The sequence below is a fragment of the Grampus griseus genome (assembly GCF_964374135.1).
Source record: "Grampus griseus genome assembly, chromosome: 10".
NCBI classification, from domain to species: Eukaryota; Metazoa; Chordata; class Mammalia; order Artiodactyla; family Delphinidae; genus Grampus; species Grampus griseus.
Genome location: NC_139004.1, coordinates 38,856,017 through 38,876,412, shown reverse-complemented (window position 1 = coordinate 38,876,412; position 20,396 = coordinate 38,856,017). Strand labels below are relative to the sequence as shown.

The window sequence follows — 20,396 nt, the reverse complement described above, 5'->3', positions numbered from 1 at the left end:
TTAATCTGAACAGTAGAGCCACTTCACACTGCCTGTGACTCCTGAGGAACTACCTGGACACGACCACCAAACAAATGACCACTTGGTGTCAGTACAACCAACTGGATTGTACAAACCTGCAGGCTTCCTTCTCTGAAGCCAAAATAGCCCATCGCCTTTTAAACTTAATGTAGACCTTATAAGGTAAAGATATTTAAGGATTTCGGATCTCATTTACATATTGAAATGTCCCTTCTAAAATCACTTCCCATACAAATCACAATCAGCTTAGGATAGCATTCTTTAAATCAAAAAAGAAATCTCTTATTTTCAAGGGGTACTCCTATTTCTGATACTGGAGGGAACAAGAGATCAAAACTGAAACAGAGAGTATCTTTTTTTTTTAAAGAGATAAAGAATTTTTTTAAATTTTCTTTTTACACAGCAGGTTCTTATTAGTCATCCATTTTATACATATCTATGTATACATATCAATCCCAATCTCCAAATTCATCCCACCACTCCCCCACCACCACGTTTCCCCCTTGGTGTCCATATGTTTGTTCTCTACATCTGTGTCTCAATTTCTGCCCAGCAAACCAGTTCATCTGTACCATTTTTCTAGGTTCCACATAAATGCGTTAATATACGATATTGGTTTTCCTCTTTGTGACTTCACTCTGTATGACAGTCTCTAGATTCATCCACATCTCTACAAATGACCCAAGTTCGTTCCCTTTTATGACTAATACTCCATTGTATGTATGTACCATATCTTCTTTAACCATTTGTCTGTTGAGGGGCATTTAGGTTGCTTCCATGACCTGGCTATTGTAAACAGTGCTGCAATGAACACTAGGGTGTATGTGTCTTTTTGAATTATGGTTTTCTCTGGGTATATGCCCAGTAGTGGGATTGGTGAGTCATATGGTAATTCTATTTTTAGTTTCTTAAGGAATCTCCATACTGTTCTCCATAGTGGCTATATCAATTTACATTCCCACCAACAGTGCAAGAGGGTTCCCTTTTCTCCACACCCTCTCCAACATTTGTTGTTTGTACATTTTTTGATGATGCCCATTCTAACTGCTGTGAGGTGATACTTCATTGTAGTTTTGATTTGCATTTCTCTAATAATTAGTGATGTTGAGCAGCTTTTCATGTGCCTCTTGGCCATCTCTATGTCTTCTTGGAGAAATGTCTATTTTGATCTTCTGCCCATTTTTGGATTAGCTGGTTTGTTTAATATTGAGCTGCACGAGCTGTTTATATATTTTGGAGATTAATCCTTTGTCCGTTGATTCGCTTGCAAATATTTTCTCCCATTCTCAGGGTTGTCTTTTCGTCTTGTTTGTAGCTTCTTTTGCTTTGCAAAAGCTTTTAAGTTTCATTAGGTCCCATTTGTTTTTTTTTCCATTAATCTAGGAGGTGGATCAAAAGAGATCTTGCTGTCATTTATGTCAGAGAGTGTTCTTCCTATGTTTTCCTCTAAGAGTTTTAAAGTGTCTGGTCTTACATTTAGGTCTCTAATCCATTTTGAGTTTACTTTTGTGTATGGTGTTAAGGAGTGTTCTAACTTCATTTTACATGTAGCTGTCCAGTTTCTCCAGCACCGCTTACTGAAGAGACTGTCTTTACTCCATTGTATATCTTTGCCTCCTTTGTCATAGTTGACCATAGGTGTGTGGGTTTATCTCTGGGCTTTCTATCCTGTTCCACTGATGTATTTTTCTGTGCCAGTACCGTATTGTCTTGATTACTGTAGCTCTGTAGTATAGTCTGAAGTCAGGGAGTCTAATTCCTCCAGCTCCGTTTTTTTTCCCTCAAGACTGCTTTGGCTACTCTGGGTCTTTTGTGTCTCCATACAAATTTTAAGATTTTTTGTTCTAGTTCTGTAAAAGATACCATTGGTAATTTGACAGGGATTGCACTGAATCTGTAGACTGCTTTGGGTAGTATAGTCATTTTCACAATATTGATCCTTCCAAACCAAGAACATGGTATATCTCTCCATCTGTTGGTATCATCTTTAATTTCTTTCATCAGGGTCTTATAGTTTTCTGCATACAGGTCTTTTGTCTCCTTAGGTAGGTTTATTCCTAGGTATTATATTCTTTTTGTTGCAATGGTAAATGGGAGTGTTTCCTTAACTTCTCTTCCAGATTTTTCATCATTAGTGTATAGGAATGCAAGAGATTTCTGTGAATTAATTTTGTATCCTGCAACTATACCAAATTCATTGATTAGCTCTGTTTTCTGGTGGCATCTTTAGGATTCTCTATGTATAGTATCATGTCATCTGCAAAGAGTGACAGTTTTACCTCTTCTTTTCCAATTTGTATTCCTTTTATTTCTTTTTCTTCTCTGATTGCCAAGGCTAGGACTTCCAAAAGTATGTTGAATAATAGTGGTAAGAGTGGACATCCTTGTCTTGTTCCTGATTGTAGAGGAAATACTTTCAGTTTTTCACCATTGAGAATGATGTTTGCTGTGGGTTTGTCATATATGGCCTTTATTATGTTGAGGTAGGTTCCCTCTATGCCCACTTTCTGGAGAGTTTTTATCATAAATGGGTGTTGAAGTTTGTCAAAAGTTTTTCTGCATCTACTGAGATTACCATATGTTTATTCTTCTTCAATTTGTTAATATGATGTATCACATTGATTGATCTGCGTATACTGAAGAACGCTTGCATCCCTGGGATAAATCCCACTTGATCATGGTGTATGATCCTTTTAATGTGTTGCTGGATTCTATTTGCTAGTATTTTGTTGAGGATTTTTTTTTTTTTTTTTTTTTTTGCAGTACGCGGGCCTCTCACTGTTGTGGCCTCTCCCTTTGCGAAGCACAGGCTCCGGATGTGCAGGCTGCGCGGCCATGGCTCACGGGCCCAGCCGCTCCGCGGCATGTGGGATCTTCCCGGACCAGGGCACAAACCCGTATCCCCTGCATCGGCAGGCGGACTCTCAACCACTGCGCCACCAGGGAAGCCCTTGTTGAGGACTTTTCCATCTATATTCATCAGTGATATTGGTCTGTAATTTTCCTTTTTTGTAGTATGTTTGTCTGGTTTTGGTATCAGGGTGATGGTGGCCTCATAGAATGAGTTTGGGAGTGTTCCTTCCTCTGCAATGCTTTGGAAGTGTTTGAGAAGGATGGGTGTTAGCTCTTCTCTAAATGTTTGATAGAATTCACCTCTGAAGCCATCTGGTCCTGGAGTTTTGTTTGTTGGAAGATTTTTTTTTTTTTTTTTTTTTTGGGCAGTACACGGGCCTCACTGCTGCGGTCTCTCCCGCTGCGGAGCACAGGCTCCGGTCGCACAGGCTCAGTGGCCATGGCTCATGGGCCCAGTCGCTCCACAGCATGTGGGATCTTCCTGGACCAGGGCATGAACCCATGTCCCCTGCATCAGCAGGCAGACTCTCAACCACTGCACCAACAGGAAAGCCCTGTTGGAAGATTTTTAATCACAGTTTCAATTTCATTACTTGTGACTGGTCTGTTCATATTTTCTATTTCTTCCTGGTTCAGTCTTGGAAGGTTATATCTTTCTAAGAATTTGTCCATTTCTTCCAGGTTGTCCATTTTATTGCCATAGAGTTGTTGTAGTTGTCTCTTAGGATGCTTTGTATTTCTGTGGTGTCTGTTGTAACTTCTCCTTTTTCATTTCTAATTTTATTGATTTGAGTCCTCTCCCTCTTTTCCTTGATGAGTCTGGCTAATGGTTTATCAATTTTGTTTATCTTCCCAAAGAACTAACTTTTACTTTTATTGATCTTTGCTACTGTTTTCTTTGTTTCTATTTCAGTTATTTCTGCTCTGATCTTTATGATTTCTTTCCTTCTGCTAACTTTGTGCTTTGTTTGTTCTTCTTTCTCTAGTTCCTTTAGGTGTAAGGTTAGATTGTTTATTTGAGATTTTTCTTGTTTCTTCAGGTAGGCTTGTATTGCTATAAACTTCCCTCTTAGAACTGCTTTTGCTGCATCCCATAGGTTTTGGACTGTCGTGTTTTCATTGTCGTTTGTCTCTAGGTATTTTTTGATTTCCTATTTGATTTCTTCAGTGGTCTCTTGGTTATTTAGTAACATATTGTTTAGCCTCCATGTGACTGTGTTTTTTAGGGTTTTTTCCCCTGTAATTGATTTGTAATCTCACAGCATTGTGGTCAGAAATTTTATACGATTTCAATTTTCTTAAATTTACTGAGGCTTGATTTGTGACCCAAGATGCGATCTATCCTGGAGAATGTTCTGTGCGTACTTCAGAAGAAAGTGTAATCTGCTGTTTTTGGATGGAATGTCCTAGAAATATCAATTAAATCTATCTGGTCTACTGGGTCATTTAAAGCTTGTGTTTCCATATTAATTTTCTGTTTGGATGATCTGTGCATTGGTGTAAGTGAGGTGTTAAAGTCTCCCATTATTACTATGTTACTGTCCATTTCTTCTTTTATAGCTGTTAGCAGTTGCCTTATGTATTGAGGTGCTCCTATGTTGGGTGCATATATATTTATAATTGTTTTATCTTCTTCTTGGATTGATCCCTTGATCATTATGTAGTGTCCTTCCTTGTCTCTTGTAATATTCTTTACTTTAATGTCTATTTTATCAGATATGCGTATTGCTACTCCAGCTTTCTTTTGATTTCCATTTGCATGGAACATCTTTTTCCATCCCCTCACTTTCAGTCTGTATGTGTCCCTAGGTCTGAAGTGGGTCTCTTGTAGACAGCATATATATGCGTCCATTCAGCGAGCCTGTGTCTTTTAGTTGGAGCATTTAATCCATTCACGTTTAAGGTAATTATCGATATGTATGTTCCTATGATCATTTTCTTAATTGTTTTGGGTTTGTTTTTGTAGGTCCTTTTCTTCTCTTGTGTTTCCCACTTAGAGAAGTTCCTTTAGCATTTGCTGTAGAGCTGGTTTGGTGGTGGTAAATTCTCTTAGCTTTTGTTTGTCTGTAATGCTTCTGACTTCTCATCAAATCTGAATGAGATCCTTGCTGGGAAGGGTAATCTTGGTTGTAGGTTCATCACTTTAAATATGTCATGCCACTCCCTTCTGGCTTGTAGAGTTTCTGCTGAGGAATCAGCTGTTTACCTCATGGGAGTTCTCTTGTATGTTATTTGTTGTTCTTCCCTTACTGCTTTCAATCATTTTTGTCTTTAATTTTTGCCAATTTGATTACTATGTGTCTCGGCGTGTGTCCCCTTGGGTTTATCCTGTATGGGACTTTCTGTGCTTCCTGGACTTGGGTGGCTAATTTCTTTCCCATGTTGGGGAAGTTTTTGACTATAATCTCTTCAAATACTTTCTCAGGTCTTTCTCTCTTCTCCTTCTGGGACCCCTATAATGCAAATGTTGTTGCGTTTAATGTTGTCCCAGAGGTCTCTTAGGCTGTCTTCATTTCTTTTCATTCTTTTTTCTTTATTCTGTTCTGCATCAGTGAATTCCACCATTCTGTCTTCCAGGTCATTTATCTGTTCTTCTGCCTCAGTTATTCTGCTATTGATTCCTTCTAGTGTACTTTTCATTTCAGTTATTGTATTGTTCATTTGTGTTTATTTGTTCTTTAATTCTTCTAAGTCTTTGCTAAACATTTCTTGCATCTTCTCAATCTCTGCCTCCATTCTTTTTCTGAGGTCCTGGATTATCTTCACTATCATTATTCTGAATTCTTTTTTTGGAAGGTTGCCTATCTCTACTTCATTTAGTTGTTTTTCTGGGGTTTTATCTTGTTCCTTCATCTGGTACACAGCCCTGTGCCTTTTCATCTTGTCTATTTTTCTGTGAATGTGGTTTTTGTTCCACAGGCTGTTGCTAAATGATACACATGTCTAGGGGGCTAGAATGGCACCATGTTGGCTGACTGCTCCAGGAGCTCTAATCTGGCTTGTGGCTGCTGCTGCTGGTGGTTTTCCTTCCTTCCTTCCTCCCTCCCTTCCTTTTTCAGAGAGTATCTTATTGAGGATCTTCTAGAACCAAATGAAGCAGGGTTTTTGAGTGCAACATAAAAGAGAGACATTCTAAAGGTGGGGTCAGTAGGCAAAAGGGCAAGAGAGCTGGCAGAGATGCCAAGTAGAACAGCATCTAAACAGAAGACACCTGTGTAGAGTCTAGAGGGCATCTATGAAACCAGAGCTTCTTTTACAACATCATCAGTTAAAACACTGGAGAAGAATGAGGAGGAGCAGTCCCACACTACCTGGTTAAGGTGGACATTCCATAAACTGGAGAAGCTGAAAGAGGAACTTACAAAGGTTTAAAGAAATAAACTGTGTGGTTTACATAGAGCAACCATTAAGTTTCCTAACCTGTGGGACTATATCATATAGTATGATTTGGGAGCTTAATAAGGGAAGTTCCATTTCTAACCTCTGAGAAAACTAAATGAATATAAGTATTTAATCTACATGTGAATTGTCCCTAAGGAACCACGTGAAGCCATTTAACAAGAAGAGCTATTTCAAGTGGAAGAAACCCTCATCAGCATGTGATAACCAGAGTATCACGTGACCTCAGTGCCTACTTCACAACTAGAACCCCTCTGCTTTAGAAGGAACCATCAAGTGCAGGGGTACAGCTCTCCTGTGGAACTTTGGGTTTTTTTGGGTTTTTTCTTTTGGGTGGTTTTTTTTTTTTGGCTGTATCGTGCAGCATGTGGGACCTTAGTTCCCCAACCAGGGACTGAACCAGCACCCCTTGCATTTGGGAGCATGGAGTCTTAACCACTGGACCGCTAGGGAAGTCCGTCTCCTGTGGAACTTTGAAAGACGGTACTCTACTAGGAAGAGGGGAGGCATGTTTGTACCAAGGCTAAAATGGTGACAAGCACCCATGCTGCTTACTCCTTTCCAAGAGTTAAGTGTCCTACAGGAACTGTATATCTCCTGGAAAGCAGGAACTCCTTGGGGAACACCAGTATTTACTCAACCACCTAAGAGTCACCTTGCCAATCTCAGCCTGACCCTCATTCCCACTCACTCCGGAAATGGAGAGGACTTGTGGACCATATACCCCAGTCTCCCTAAACTCTGCCAAGTACCAACAACCTGGAGCCAAAGTTTCCCCGTAAACCTAATATAGTAGTGTCCAATGGCAAAGATCATAAAACTACTTTTGTTCATTTGTAACTATAATTTATAGCTAATTTATAATTTATAACTTTCACTGAAACTTAGACAAGTCATTAATTATCTCTGGTCTTCAGTTTCCCCACCCATAAAGTGCAGCTAATATTTCCCATATAATTTATATGAAAAAGCCCAGTACAATGCCTGACATAAAGTAGGCATTAGATAACAGGTTGTTTTTATCTAAGAAGCAAAAGTCTGTAGAAAGAAGATAAAATAAAATGTTTGAGCTTGAAAATAATTCTGCCAAGAATCAAATACTTAGTGGTACTCAACCAAGGGTGTTAGAAATGTGTGTGGTGGGAGAGGAGGGGTGGCTCTAAAGATGAACATGGTATTTAGTGAGAGGGCCAAGGGTCTTATAAATATGCCCCACATAAACAAGAACTGTCCACACAATATGCCAATAGCACACTCCTGTTGAGAGACTGAAAGAGTACAACCAATCTAAAATGAGGGAAGAAGACCCACTTTGTAAATTATTAAATATGGCAAGAATTCCTTTTAGGAAGAGAAATGAGCTCAAACAACATAAGTATTATTATAAAAATAAGGAGAATGGATTCTTTCTAGAAAAGACCATTAAAGACTCAAGAAGAGACCACCCAACCAAAACCAAAACCAAACAAACAAAGCAAGCTTTGTTGTTAAAACAGAAAGATGAGGGACTTCCCCGGCAGTCCAGTGGTTAAGATGTCACCTTCCAATGCAGGGGATGCAGGTTCAATCCCTGATCAGCGAGCTAGGATCCCACATGCCTCTTGGCCAAAAAACCAAGACATAAAACAGAAGCAATATTGTAACAAATTCAATGAAGACTTAAAAAAAAAAGGTCCACATCAAAAAAAAAAAAACCTTAAAAAAAAAAAAGCAGAAAGATAAGACATAGAGAAGTTACCTAACTTGTCCAAGTTTGTGCCCAGGCAATGTAGTCCTACATTCCAAACGCCTACCACTACACTATACTCAATGCACTAGCAAGCTAAGAGTGAGCAGAAAAACTGAAAGAGCCATTCATGCCAAGGTTAACGTAGCAGCTTATTTTTTTCACATGTTCACAGCTGTAGTTTTATGTATATTATGTATATTTCACTTTCTGCCAGTCATTTAACAGTTCTGCTATCATGACATGTTTTATAATCAACATTAAACTGAATTCAATGGAATACAGTAGCTTGTAAATGGAATTAAATTCTTTATTAGAGTAGATGGGGTTTGCAAACTATACTCCACACAGCCCTGGAGGTCACCTCAGACAGAAGGCAGGGAAACACGGGCCAAGGAGGCTCCCAAATCAACAAAGCCAGTTTCAGTTTTATCTTTTCTCTTTTTTGGAGGAGGCATTCACATATACTTTTATCAAGAAAAGGGTTCCACTGATCAAGAAAAATGCTTGAAAACCATGGAATCAGATGAACTATTAAGATCCCTTGTAGGTATTAGATTTCAAAGTCCTGAAAAACAACTCACAGACTATATGACCAAGAAAGGCTTTGAAGTTTTTACTGCCTTCAGAGCTAGTATATTTATACTCTACCTACTTATAGAATTTGAGAGGGATGTTAAAAGTATAAATTTTAATGTCACATATAGTGATAATTATTTTTAATTTAACAATAAAACATACGCACAACATAAGACTAGAGCTCTCAAGCATGAGAGAACACTATGAAGCAGTATCTTTGCATCAAAGAAATTTTTTTTAAAGTCATGTATGTTGTCTTCCTCCTCCTTTAAAAACACTGACATGCATTTTAAAATTTGAGTAGCCACTCTCCACTTGGCTCAGCTTTTTCAAGAGTTACAAAGATAAATGAGACATGTATCACCTCACATTTTAAAATCGATATTAGACATTCATCAAATTAACTGGGCAGAAAGAGGTGAAGTGCCAAAGAGAGGCAAAGGAAAGGGAAAGAGATTATGAAATGGAGCTCAGCAATGGGAGAAACCATTTGCAAGTAAGAAGATTCTCAAGAGAGGTGGCCTGAGAAGAGGGGAGAAATAATCTCTCTGCATTCTGATATATGATTGTTACATGATGTTGATTCTGTATTCAACAGATAGTTCACTGTCTAGTAGGAGAAAAGGATAAGTAAACAAACACCTAAAACACAATGTGTTAACTAAAATAACAAGCGTGTGCATAATATAAGTGAAAAGGGAAGTAGGTATTTCCTTCGGGTAGAGGGGTAAGAAGGGGGGAGGAGGGAAGGAGGAAAGGTGAGTTCACCAGGGTGCTGAGGATGAGCAGGGGTTTGTTGTAAAGAAAAAGGTATTTCACGCAATAGGAACAACATGAGCAAGGGCATGAAGAAGTGAAATCATGTGGTGTCTTTGGGGACTGGCTGTGGAGAGTAAAGAGGTGACTAAGGATGAAAGTGAAAATGAGACCAGACCAGATCATGAGGAGCTTTTTTTTTTTTTTTTTTTTTTTTTTTTGCGGTATGCGGGCCTCTCACTGTTGTGGTCTCTCCCGCTGCGGAGCACAGGCTCCGGATGCACAGGCTCAGCAGCCATGGCTCACGGGCCTAGCCGCTCCACGGCATGTGGGATCTTCCCGGACCGGGGCACGAACCCATGTCCCCTGCATCGGCAGGCGGACTCTCAATCACTGCACCAACAGGGAAGCCCCATGAGGAGCTTTAAGCCCTGTGCCAAGGAGTTTGGCTCCATTACAGGAGGCACAAAGGTTTTCGGCAAAGAATGATGTTACAAAGGATGACACTAAACATTATAATTTTTTCAGTCAGAGAAATACTTCAAGTTTCCACTGGCTGCAAAAACATATATGAGAAAATTAATTCCAGGACTCCTTTAAATAACTCCAAAGGTCCCACTGGCCATGAGTCCCCAGTTAAGAGCTCCCTGAGGACAGGAACTCTTTTTTAATTTATTTTTCTCTGGATCTCTAAGACATAGGATATAGAGAAACAAATAGGAATTGGTCTGTGATTAAGGATGATAAGACAGAACAAAAGATGACTCAAGCTTCTGGCCTGATCATCTCAGTGGGATGACAATTACAAGAACGTAAGTTTTGCCTAGGAGATACTAAAATACAAAACTCTACAGAATATCCAGAGGTTCTGTCCACAAGCACTTAAATACAGGTTTGAAACTCCAAGGAGTCTGCACCACAGATATGACTTCGAGTACCATGTATGCCGTACTGGTGACAGATGAAGCCAGGTGGGTGGATGAGGTCACAGAGCATAAACAGGGCCCAGCTCACAATCTAAGACAGGCATACGTTGGAGACAGAGCTGGTTCGGTTCCAGATCAATGCAATACAGTGAATACTGCCATAAAGCGAGTCACATGAACTTTTTGTTTTCCCAGTGCATTACGTTTACTGTACACTGTAGTCTAAGTGTGCAACAGCATTATCTCTAAGAAAACAATGCACATATCTTAATTAAAAATTCCTTTATTGGCAAAAACTGCTAACCATCATCTGAGCCTTTAGCAAGTTGTAATCGTTTTTGCTGGTGGAAGGTCTTGCCTCCATGTTGATGGCTACAGACTGATCAGCTTGGGAGTTGCTGAAGGCTGGGGCAGCTTAAAGTAAGAGAACAATGAAGTTTGCTGCCTTGACTGACTCTTCCTTTTACGATCAATTTCTCTGTAGCATGCAATGCTGTTTGATAGCATTTTGCCCAAAGATGAAACTCTTTCAAATTGGGAGTCAGTCCTTTCAAACCCTGCCATTCCTTTATCAACTAAGTTTATGTAATATTCTAAGTCCTTTGTTGTTATTTCAACAATCTTCACAGCATCTTCACCAGGACTAGATACCATCTCAAGGAGCCACTTTCTTTGCTTGTCATAAAAAGTTAACTCCTCATCGGTTAAAGTTTTATCCTGAGATTGCAGCCATTCAGTCACATCTTCAGGCTCCGCTTCTAATTCTCTCGCTACATCCACCACATCTGCAGTTACTTCCTCCACTGACGTCTCGAACCCCTCCAAAGTCATCCACGAGGGTTACAGTCAGCTTCTTCCAAACTCCTCTTAATGTTGATATTTTGACCTCCTCCCATGAATCACAAATGTTCTTAATGGCATCTAGAATGGTGAGTCCTTTCCAGAAGGACTTACTTTGCCCAGATGCATCAGAGGATTCACTATAGCCTCACAAAATGTATTTCTGGGCTTCCCTGGTGGCGCAGTGGTTGAGAATCTGCCTACCAATACAGGGGACACGGGTTCGAGCCCTGGTCTGGGAAGATCCCACATGCTGCGGAGCAACTAGGCCCGTGAGCCACAACTACTGAGCCTGCGTGTCTGGAGCTTGTGCTCCGCAACAAGAGAGGCCGCGACAGTGAGAGGACAGCGCACTGCGATGACGAGTGGCCCCGGCTCGCCGCAACTGGAGAAAGCCCTCGCACAGAAACGAAGACCCAACACAGCCAAAAATAAATTAATTAATTAAATAAAAGAGAAGGGGAGAGTGTACAGGGTAGGAGAAAGAGAAGAACACTCAAGTTGTAATTTAAAATAATTATTTAAAAAAAATAAAATAAAATAAAATGTATTTCTTAAAGAACAAGACTTGAAAGTAGAAATGACTCTTTGATCTATGGCTACAGAACGGATGTTGTGTTGGCAGACATGAAAATCTCGTTGCATATCTCCATCAGAGCTCTTGGGTGACCAGGAGCACCGTCGATGAGTAGTAACATTTTGAAAGGAATCTTTTTTTCTGAGCAGTAAGTCTCAACAGTGGGCTTGAAATGGTCAGTGAAGCATGTTGCAAACAGATGTACAGTCATCCAGGCTTTGTTGTTTCATTTACAGAGCACAGGCAGAGCAGATTGAGCATAATTTTTAAGGGCCCTAGAGTTTTCAGAATGGTAAATGATCACTGGCTTCACCGTAAAGCCACCAGCTGCATTAGCCCCTAACAAGAAAGCCTGTCCTTTGGAGCCAGGCACTGACTTCTCCTCCTTAGCTATGAAAGTCCTAGATGGCATCTTCTCCCAATATAAGGCTGTCTTGTCTACATTGAAAATCTCTTGTTTAGTGTAGCCCACCTTCATGAATTATCTTAGCTGAATCTTCTGGATAACTTGCTGCAGCTTCTACATCAGCACTTGCTCCTTCACCTTGCACTTTTATGTTATGGAGAGGGCTTCTTTCCTTAAACTGCAAGAACCAACCGCTGCTAGCTTTAAACTTTTCTTCTGCAGCTTCTTCACCTCTCTCAGCCTTCACAGAGTTGAAGAGAGTCAGGGCCTTGCTCTGGATTAGGCTTTGGCTTGAGGGAATGTTGTGGCTGATGTGATCTTCTATCCAGACCACTCAAACTTTCTCCATATCAGCGGTAAGGCTGTTTCACTTTTCTTATGATTCGTGTGTTCACTGGAGTAGCACTTTTCATTTCCTTGAAGAACTTTGCCTCTGCTTTCACAACTTAGCTGTTTGGTACAAGCGACCTAGCTTCTGGCCTATCTTGTTTTTTGACATGCCTTCCTCACTAAGCTTAATCATTTCTAGTTTTTAAAGTGAGAGATGTGTGACTCTTCCTTTCCCTTGAACACTTAGAGGCCATTGTAGAGTTATCAACCGACCTAATTTCAATACTGTTGTGTCTTGGGGAATAGGGAGGTCCAAGGAGAGGAAACGAGATGGAGGAATGGCTAATTGGTGGAATGGTCAGAACACACACATTTACCAATTAAGTTCACAGTCTTATGTGGGCACAGTTTGTGGCATCCCAAAACAATTACAATAGAAACATCAGAGATTGCTGATCACAGGTCACCATAACAAATATAATAATAATGAAAAAATTTGAAATATTGTGAGAATTACCAAAATGTGACACAGAGACACAAAGTGTGCAAATGCTGTTGGAAAAACGGTGCCAGCAGACTTGCTCAACGAAAGGTTGTCACGAATCTTCAATTTGTAAAAAACAAAATTATCTGTAAAGCACAATAAAGTGAACGTCAATAAATCAAGGTATGTCTGTAGTCCCATGGCAAAAATGAGACTAGACAAAGAACATTCAGAGAAGAAACAAGAGAGGTACCACGTGAGTCTAAGAAGGTACACACTTCAAAAAACATTTAGAGTTCGGTGCCAAATGATAGAGGGTCAGTTAGTATGAAGACTGGAAAGTGGCTACTGGATTTGGAAACTGGGTAGTTGCTGATAAACATCACTGGAGTGGGTAAAGGACTGACCAGTTTGAAAAATAAAAGTAAATGGGAAAAAGAGACAATGAGTGTAAATCACTCTGTCCAAAAAGTATGGCAGTAAAAAGAAGGAGTGAGAGGTACTAGCATCTTGACAGGTCATCAGGTGCAGAGAAGTATGCACATTTTGTGCATTATCTTTTTTTATACAACTTCTGTCTAGAGACTGTGAGAACAGGGACTGCCTTCAGTATTCTTACAGCACCTACTAGATTATATAATAAAAATAGCAGCACTACTAAATCATTGTTTAGAATGCAATATATATCTCATTACACTTCACTAAATTTTAACTAAATTCCTAGTATAAAAAGGAGACCGCTAGACTGAACCAATTAGTCATTAAATTCAAGTCATTTACCCGCATGGGGTCGCTGTTTAAAAGGGACCACACCCTGCTACATAATTTGACAGGCTCTGTGAGCAACCGGGGATGCTGTAAGATGTTACCTTAATTCCTTCACCCTGGGCTGCACAGGGACATACTCACCTCCATAGTAGAGTCCTGTAGCAGTGCACATCCGCCACTGTCCCTGATACATTCCTGCTCTGCTGGGGCTGCACATCTGGACGCTGACATCTGCAATCTCTTGGGGCTCTAGCGATCTCACCATCACCATGTTCACATGTCCAAATTGGTCTCCCCCGACATATTTAAGACAAACCCCTGGAGGCCAGGCCTCTGCCCCTGAGTTCAAGCAAAAGAAAAAAATGTTAGGCAATCAATGGTCCTATGCTGAGTGCAGTTCATTACAAAACTGTAGAAGAGGTCTCTTTGTCTCTCACACATATGTAAACCTATCCACATATCTTTGAGCTATGTAACACCTCACTGATCAGAAAGAATCAGAGTCAGCAACCTCTGACCAGCAGTCTATCCCTAACAGAAAGCACACACAGCAAAAGCAAGGCAGTTCCTCAAGAAAATGTGTTTTGGGTGACCCAGGGAAGGCCACACATCACACTGAATCTGTAGAACCTAAGAATGATGTCAGAAAAGAGCCACGGAAATGAAGCTCAGGCCCACATCTTTGGAAGACTGCTTTCTCTACTAAGAACACGTACCCATTTGCACTTGACCTTTTAAACTGACATTCAAAGTAAAAATATGTCTGACTGTCCCCAGTTTTTCCATCGAGGAAAGAGGATGAAACTTTCCATTGAGGAAAGAGGAATAGTTTCTGTATTATTTTCATTTTAGAACTGCTTTTTCCCTGATGTACGACTTTTCTTCTGGAGTTCCTAACAATGAAAAGATCGAGGGTCAAAAGACTGCAAATAAGACAAAGGAGTCAAGTGAAAGTTTCATTTTCAGGTTCAAACAGTAGTGGGGAAAATATGAATAGTGGGCCCTGATAACAGTACAATGACCCGTTGTCTCAGGGGTGATGATACCAGCAAGAGGTGCTTGTAGAAAGAATAGGAATGGCAAGACAGAGAAATGGCTTTGGCAGGAATGTCTTTCCCTCCTTTGGAAGTGGGAACAGTCTTATTTGGTTCCCACTCCTGTACACATATTTTCACGTAAACTAACTCAAATGAGAAATCAATATATTGACTTCTGACCAGTCATAGGTGGCCACACAGTGACTAGATGTGATCTTTCCTGTGAAGTCTCTCCAACAGACTCCTTTTTACTATATACAGAAAGCTCTCTATATTTTTTTGTTGAGATACATACATTCATTATAAATGCAAATCACCATGAAAAGCTGGACATGGAAGGACTTTCAGCATGCTTGAAACTCATCTCCTAACAGCACTCTAGGATTCCTCTCTACCTTGTTTGTGAAGTGCCAGGCCGGTTTTGATATACTTGATGGTTTACTACTGAAAAAGAGAACTGGAGAGAAAAGCAACCAACGCTCTACTGCTGAGATCTCAGCCCCATAATGAACAGCACCTGCTGTGGCTCTTGGATTTTTTTTTTAGGGGTAGCAGATGGAGGAGTGGTCGCTGTGTCTGTCAGACCCTCTTTAAAAAAAATCCTGCCAGCAAAGTGCCCTCTTAAGTTAACACTATAAAGGGCAACTGCTGCTGTGGAAAAGGTTGTGGATGATACACTGGCAATACATGAAAATTCTTTTTTTTCATTTCTGGGGCCTACGGCCCGGCAAAAGCATATTTGTCTTAGTCAAGAATAGTAGCAGTTGATGTGAAGTACCTTGGAAAATGTCAGTCTCTTTAAAGACCAAGATCCAAGAGGAAAATTAAACTACTATTATAGGGCTGAATTCACAATTATTCTTTAAAAGACACACATACACATGCGCGCGCACACACACACATACATACATCTATAACAAGACAATGTTTATATGAAAATCCAAGAATGTGTCTGTTTTCGAACTTTAAAGAAAACAAGGGAAACCAAGACTGTCTGGGTGTGGAAAATACTTGGCTGTCCTAGGCAGACAAGCACAAGCAGCTGAGACAGTTGGATCTCTCATCTGTGCAAAAGAGGGAGTACTGCTGTATTCCCAGGATACTGAGTTAGTTGGTAAAATGTTAAATGATTAACAATTATGAGGCTACGGTCCTGATCTTTTTAGTACATCAGACCCTACTGATGTGGTTCTTGGAGAGCCTCTTGAAAAAACTGGAAGAGTTATACACCACCAACTCTGAAGTGTTAATCTGCTATAAAATGAAGAACCAATCATCTGCCTTCTGAGAGTTACCAACAGTTTATTATGACATATAGTTCTTACAGCCCCCAACTGTCAGGTCAGGTAGTTCTGAAAAGGTCACTGATACTGACTCTTGATACAGAAGGAAGGGAAATACTGATGAGCTACTTGGCCTACCAGGCTAAGCATACTGGAAAAATCTGGATTTGAGAAGCATAACACAATAGCACTTCAAATTAAGTCTGTTACAACTAGCTTAATGGGGGTGGGTAGATATATATAAGAAGAAAAGAAAGACTAATCTGTGTTTTATGACTTTCCAAGTTAAGTATCGCAAGCACACATATGACTAAGGCTGCGATTCTCCAGTTATCATGGAATATAATTTTATTAAAAAACATAAAAAGTCAAAACAAAACAAGACAAGAAACCTGTCATGTGGCAATTCTGAGATGATAGAGAGCATGGCAAAAATGAAATAAAAGTCCATCAGTTCCAGAAAGTCTGAGACTTACTAGGTATAAGTGATTATAGAAATAGTTTGGAGACAACAAGGAACATCCAAAGAGCAAGACAGAAGACAAACCTCAGTGAAGACCCCCTCCCTCTTTTTAACCCCTGTAGCTTTAGAGATTGCATTTCAAATTAAGCTACATGCAAACAGGGACCTTCACTGATCTTGTTGCCATTTTCTTCCTGTACCTGATAAAGTGACTGGAACATAAGAAACTTATTTTAAGGAGTCAAAAGAAAAATGGAGGGAATAGTTGTTCTTTCTCAAGCTTCTTTTTTTCCCTCAACTGTTGCTTCATATTCACTTCTATGTAGTTTAAAAAATAAAGATGACTGACGTCACTCTCTCATATAACAATCATAACTACTTCATTAAAGTCAGAGAAACACCAGAGTTATAATATGCTTAGTTTAACACTCACCACAGCTGGACAGCAGAGCATGGCTATAACAACTGAAAAGCTGTAAGTGTTGGTAAAGAGAATTGTCTCCTTTCATCTTCAGAGGGACAGTTTCAAATTTTCATTTTAAACTCCAACTGTAAAGTTTCCTGGTCATGTTTCCCAAACTTCTAAAACTTACACAGTACCAAAAGTTTGGATCCTGGGATTCTGCATCTATGTCATTAAATGTCTCACTTCAGTTTTTCTATGATCTGAATATAAGGACTTAATATTAGGTGTTTAATTTTAAACAATGTGTGACATTTATCTTCTTTGGGGAAGGTGCTGGGACAGCTATATGCAGTTCCTATCAATCACATGTTGTAAATTTGAATTCCTGATATGCCTGAAACATGACAGTAGAGAAGCACCGTGAAAAATTGTTTATGAAACTCTTTCAGCGAGCACTTATCTCTTAGGGAAGGTTATGAATGAGAGTAAGAGAGCCTGAGGAGAAACAGCTAAGCCCTACCCTAGCTTTTTTTTTTTGGCCACGCCATGCGGCATGCAGGATCTTAGTTCCCCAACCAGGGATTGAACCCATGCCCCCTGCATTGGGAGCACAGAGCCTTAACCACTGGACTGCCAGGGAAGTCCCGGCCTACCCTACTTCTTTGTGTTACCACTCTATTTCCAGAAAAAACCTAGGCCAGATTAGAATGACACCAAAGAACCAGTGCCTGTGCATGCTTTCCTTATCTCTCTCTCTCTAATAACATACCTGTCACTTAATTATGTGAGGCCAGTTTCTTCTTAATCAAATGGAAAGCATTTAGTTTACAGACACAAAACTATTTTACAACTGATGGAACGATTTCCAGAAGAATAAAAAACCTACCTGTTCCAAGTACCTCGAAAGGTAAAATCTCTAGCAACTGTTGCCCAGTTTTTAAGAGGTGTACAGGAACAAAAATGTCCTTTTACAGGAAGACAGGCTGCAGACCCAGAGACTGTTTTAAACTGGAGTTACTATGCAAAAGCAGGACACTAAAACAAATTTTCTCCAAGTCAAGGTGAAAGACAAGCTCTTTGGGGTTCTGATTTGACATTCTCACCATTTTATATCAAACCCTTACAATCTCCCGTTAACCCAAGGAACTGTCTAGTGAGTGAGCAGATATTTCAAGAGGCTTTCTGAAATATAAAATGGTTATTTTGCAGCAAGATGGTATTTAAAACATTTCAACAGTACTCTAACAACTTTCAATATTTAAAAACACTATAAAGAACCCATGGAAAGCCAGACCATTTCCAGTGTTTTCACCATTAAGTAAACAAGGTCTTGGATTAATTCTTTTAAATAAACAAAACTTTTAATAAGCTATACTTTCTAAACAAATGTTACTCATTTTAAAAATTCATGGCTAGGTTTCAAAAGCATTTTTGACCAGTAACACAGATTTTAGTAATTCAGATAAGAAATATGATGAATAAAAGCTGACCTAAAGAGATTGTTTTAATATTTTTAAAAGCAGACAACACTAAGCAAGGTGAGAAAGAAATTAGACAACGTAAAGATAAGCAACCTTGGAACAAGAATTTCAAGAAAAGTGGCCGTTTTCCTGTATTACGACGTGCCTCTCAAACTAACAATGCACCGAACAGTGTTATAACCAAAAGAGAAAAGAAGCTAATGAAAATTTACAAAGCCACTGATGTCCCCAGTCATCTACAACACTGGGTCAATCCAGATTATGTGCTTTTGCTCAGTGACACACCATCCAAGGTAAAGTTAATTCCAAATTAGCCAGAAAAACTTAGAATAATAATTTGTTACACTAATTATTATATAAAAGACTAGCTTGGCCAGTCTCTCCCCATCATAAAAGAACTGAAGTATAAAGAACTGAAAAGTAAACAGGGTCCAATAAAAGGTCACTTTTATAGGTTTGAGTCCTCAGAGTTTTATATCATTTCACATCAGATTACCTTACTAGACATGGCTCCCCGACACCAACAAACTTTTAGCTAAATATTCCTTTTGTCTAGTTTTCCATCTCTTAGAATTTCTTTTGTAAATCCTCATTAATAAGGAAGTTAAAGCATCCTCACCTAGTCAGCATAAATTGTTACTGGATGAGACAAGAAATACTAAACTCACTCAAATTAAAAAAGTCATTAGAAAAGAATTAACAAGTAAAAGGTGATAATAAACATTTACTAATACATATTCAGATACTATTTTCAAAGAACTACGGTTAACTTATGTTAAATTTTTCTTAAGTCAGCAGTACGTCAAAACAATGTTTTTTAAAAAAAGCAATTTCTCAATCTTTCCATCTTTTCTATTCTGAGCAAATCCCTACACTTCTTACCCAATTTTTCAAAGTGATGTTAACATCTCAAATAGATAGCTCAATGAAAATTTCAGATACAATCATCCTTGTGGTTGCAAAGAAATAAGCTTTCAAAAGAGCAGATGCTCACAACTCTAACTACCTTGTTCCATTCAAGGATGCACCTCCTCTAGCTTGCTGGAAATAACTGGAAGATTAATTAGAGCAGAAATAAAATGATGGAGTAGAACTGTACAGGTGGAGACAATACCACCACCACACACAGGCCTAGTTCCTGGTATCAAAAGAATATTGAATTGTGTTTAAATGTCATCAAGACCTAAATTCTTCCTAATCTAGGGAGTATTTTATTGGTGTTTGGGTCATCATACCAGTAACAGAAAATTCTACATCATGTATAAGGAAAAGCTCAGAGTTATACAATCACATAATTTAAGCTAAAACACTTCCTTATTTCTTTTAACTACTAAGAAAAAGAAAACTGGGCAAGGAAGATTGCTCGTTATACATTTACCAGAATTTTGGATTCGCCATGTTTTTATAAATTGAGTATCAGGAGGTATCGACTCCCCTTCTCCTATGGTGACATCTTCAACAAAGGACATAGAGGGCACACTGATGTTTGGGCTCTCAAAGTCATAATAGGCGCCAATTGCTGCTTGTAGGTTCCTACAAATAAAGAGAAAAGGCAAAAGACTTCAGTCCTCTCCAGAGCATATTATCCTAATTGTCAAACAAAAGGAACCTATAGAACCCATATATAGAAGGTATATAGACGGCTCCTGGTATGTTAATCTTCAGAGTCATTGATTCTGGCTAAGGAACAACAGGAAAAACGGCAGGACCAAAAACTTGTGCATCACTTTCTTCCCAAGGTACCCACATAGAAAGTAACAAACATTATTAGCACCATCAGCAACAATGTGAGGAAATCTCCTTCTTACCCATAAGGACAGCAAGTATTGGTAAGGGAGTCAATTAAAAGAGAGCTCCTCTGTAGCTGTGACTAAAATCCAAAGAAGCTCCATTAAAAAAAAAAAAATCTAATTATTTTTTTAAAAAAGCAATACATGCACATGATTCAAAGTTTCATACAATGAAAACTACCCATCTTATCTCTTCCTTCCTACACACACACAGGTAATCATTCGTTCATATTACTTTCTTAAATACCCTTCCAGAACTTCCTTATGCACA

General features: G+C 39.2%; 1 protein-coding gene across 4 annotated transcripts in view; it reads right to left on the bottom strand.

Moving 5' to 3' along the window:
* The window catches only part of ILRUN (inflammation and lipid regulator with UBA-like and NBR1-like domains), a 122,400-nt gene that overhangs the window by 64,481 nt on the left and 37,523 nt on the right, over nt 1–20,396 (bottom strand). For 3 of the 4 annotated variants that reach the window (XM_082663057.1, XM_082663060.1, XM_082663058.1), the window contains exons 2-3: nt 19,714–19,868; nt 13,807–14,004 (exon numbers count right to left, since the gene is read on the bottom strand). In XM_082663057.1, coding sequence (XP_082519183.1) covers nt 13,807–14,004; nt 19,714–19,868 — 353 coding nt within the window. The remainder of the gene's footprint in view (nt 1–13,806; nt 14,005–19,713; nt 19,869–20,396) is intronic. The other variant, XM_082663059.1, reaches the window with a different exon arrangement.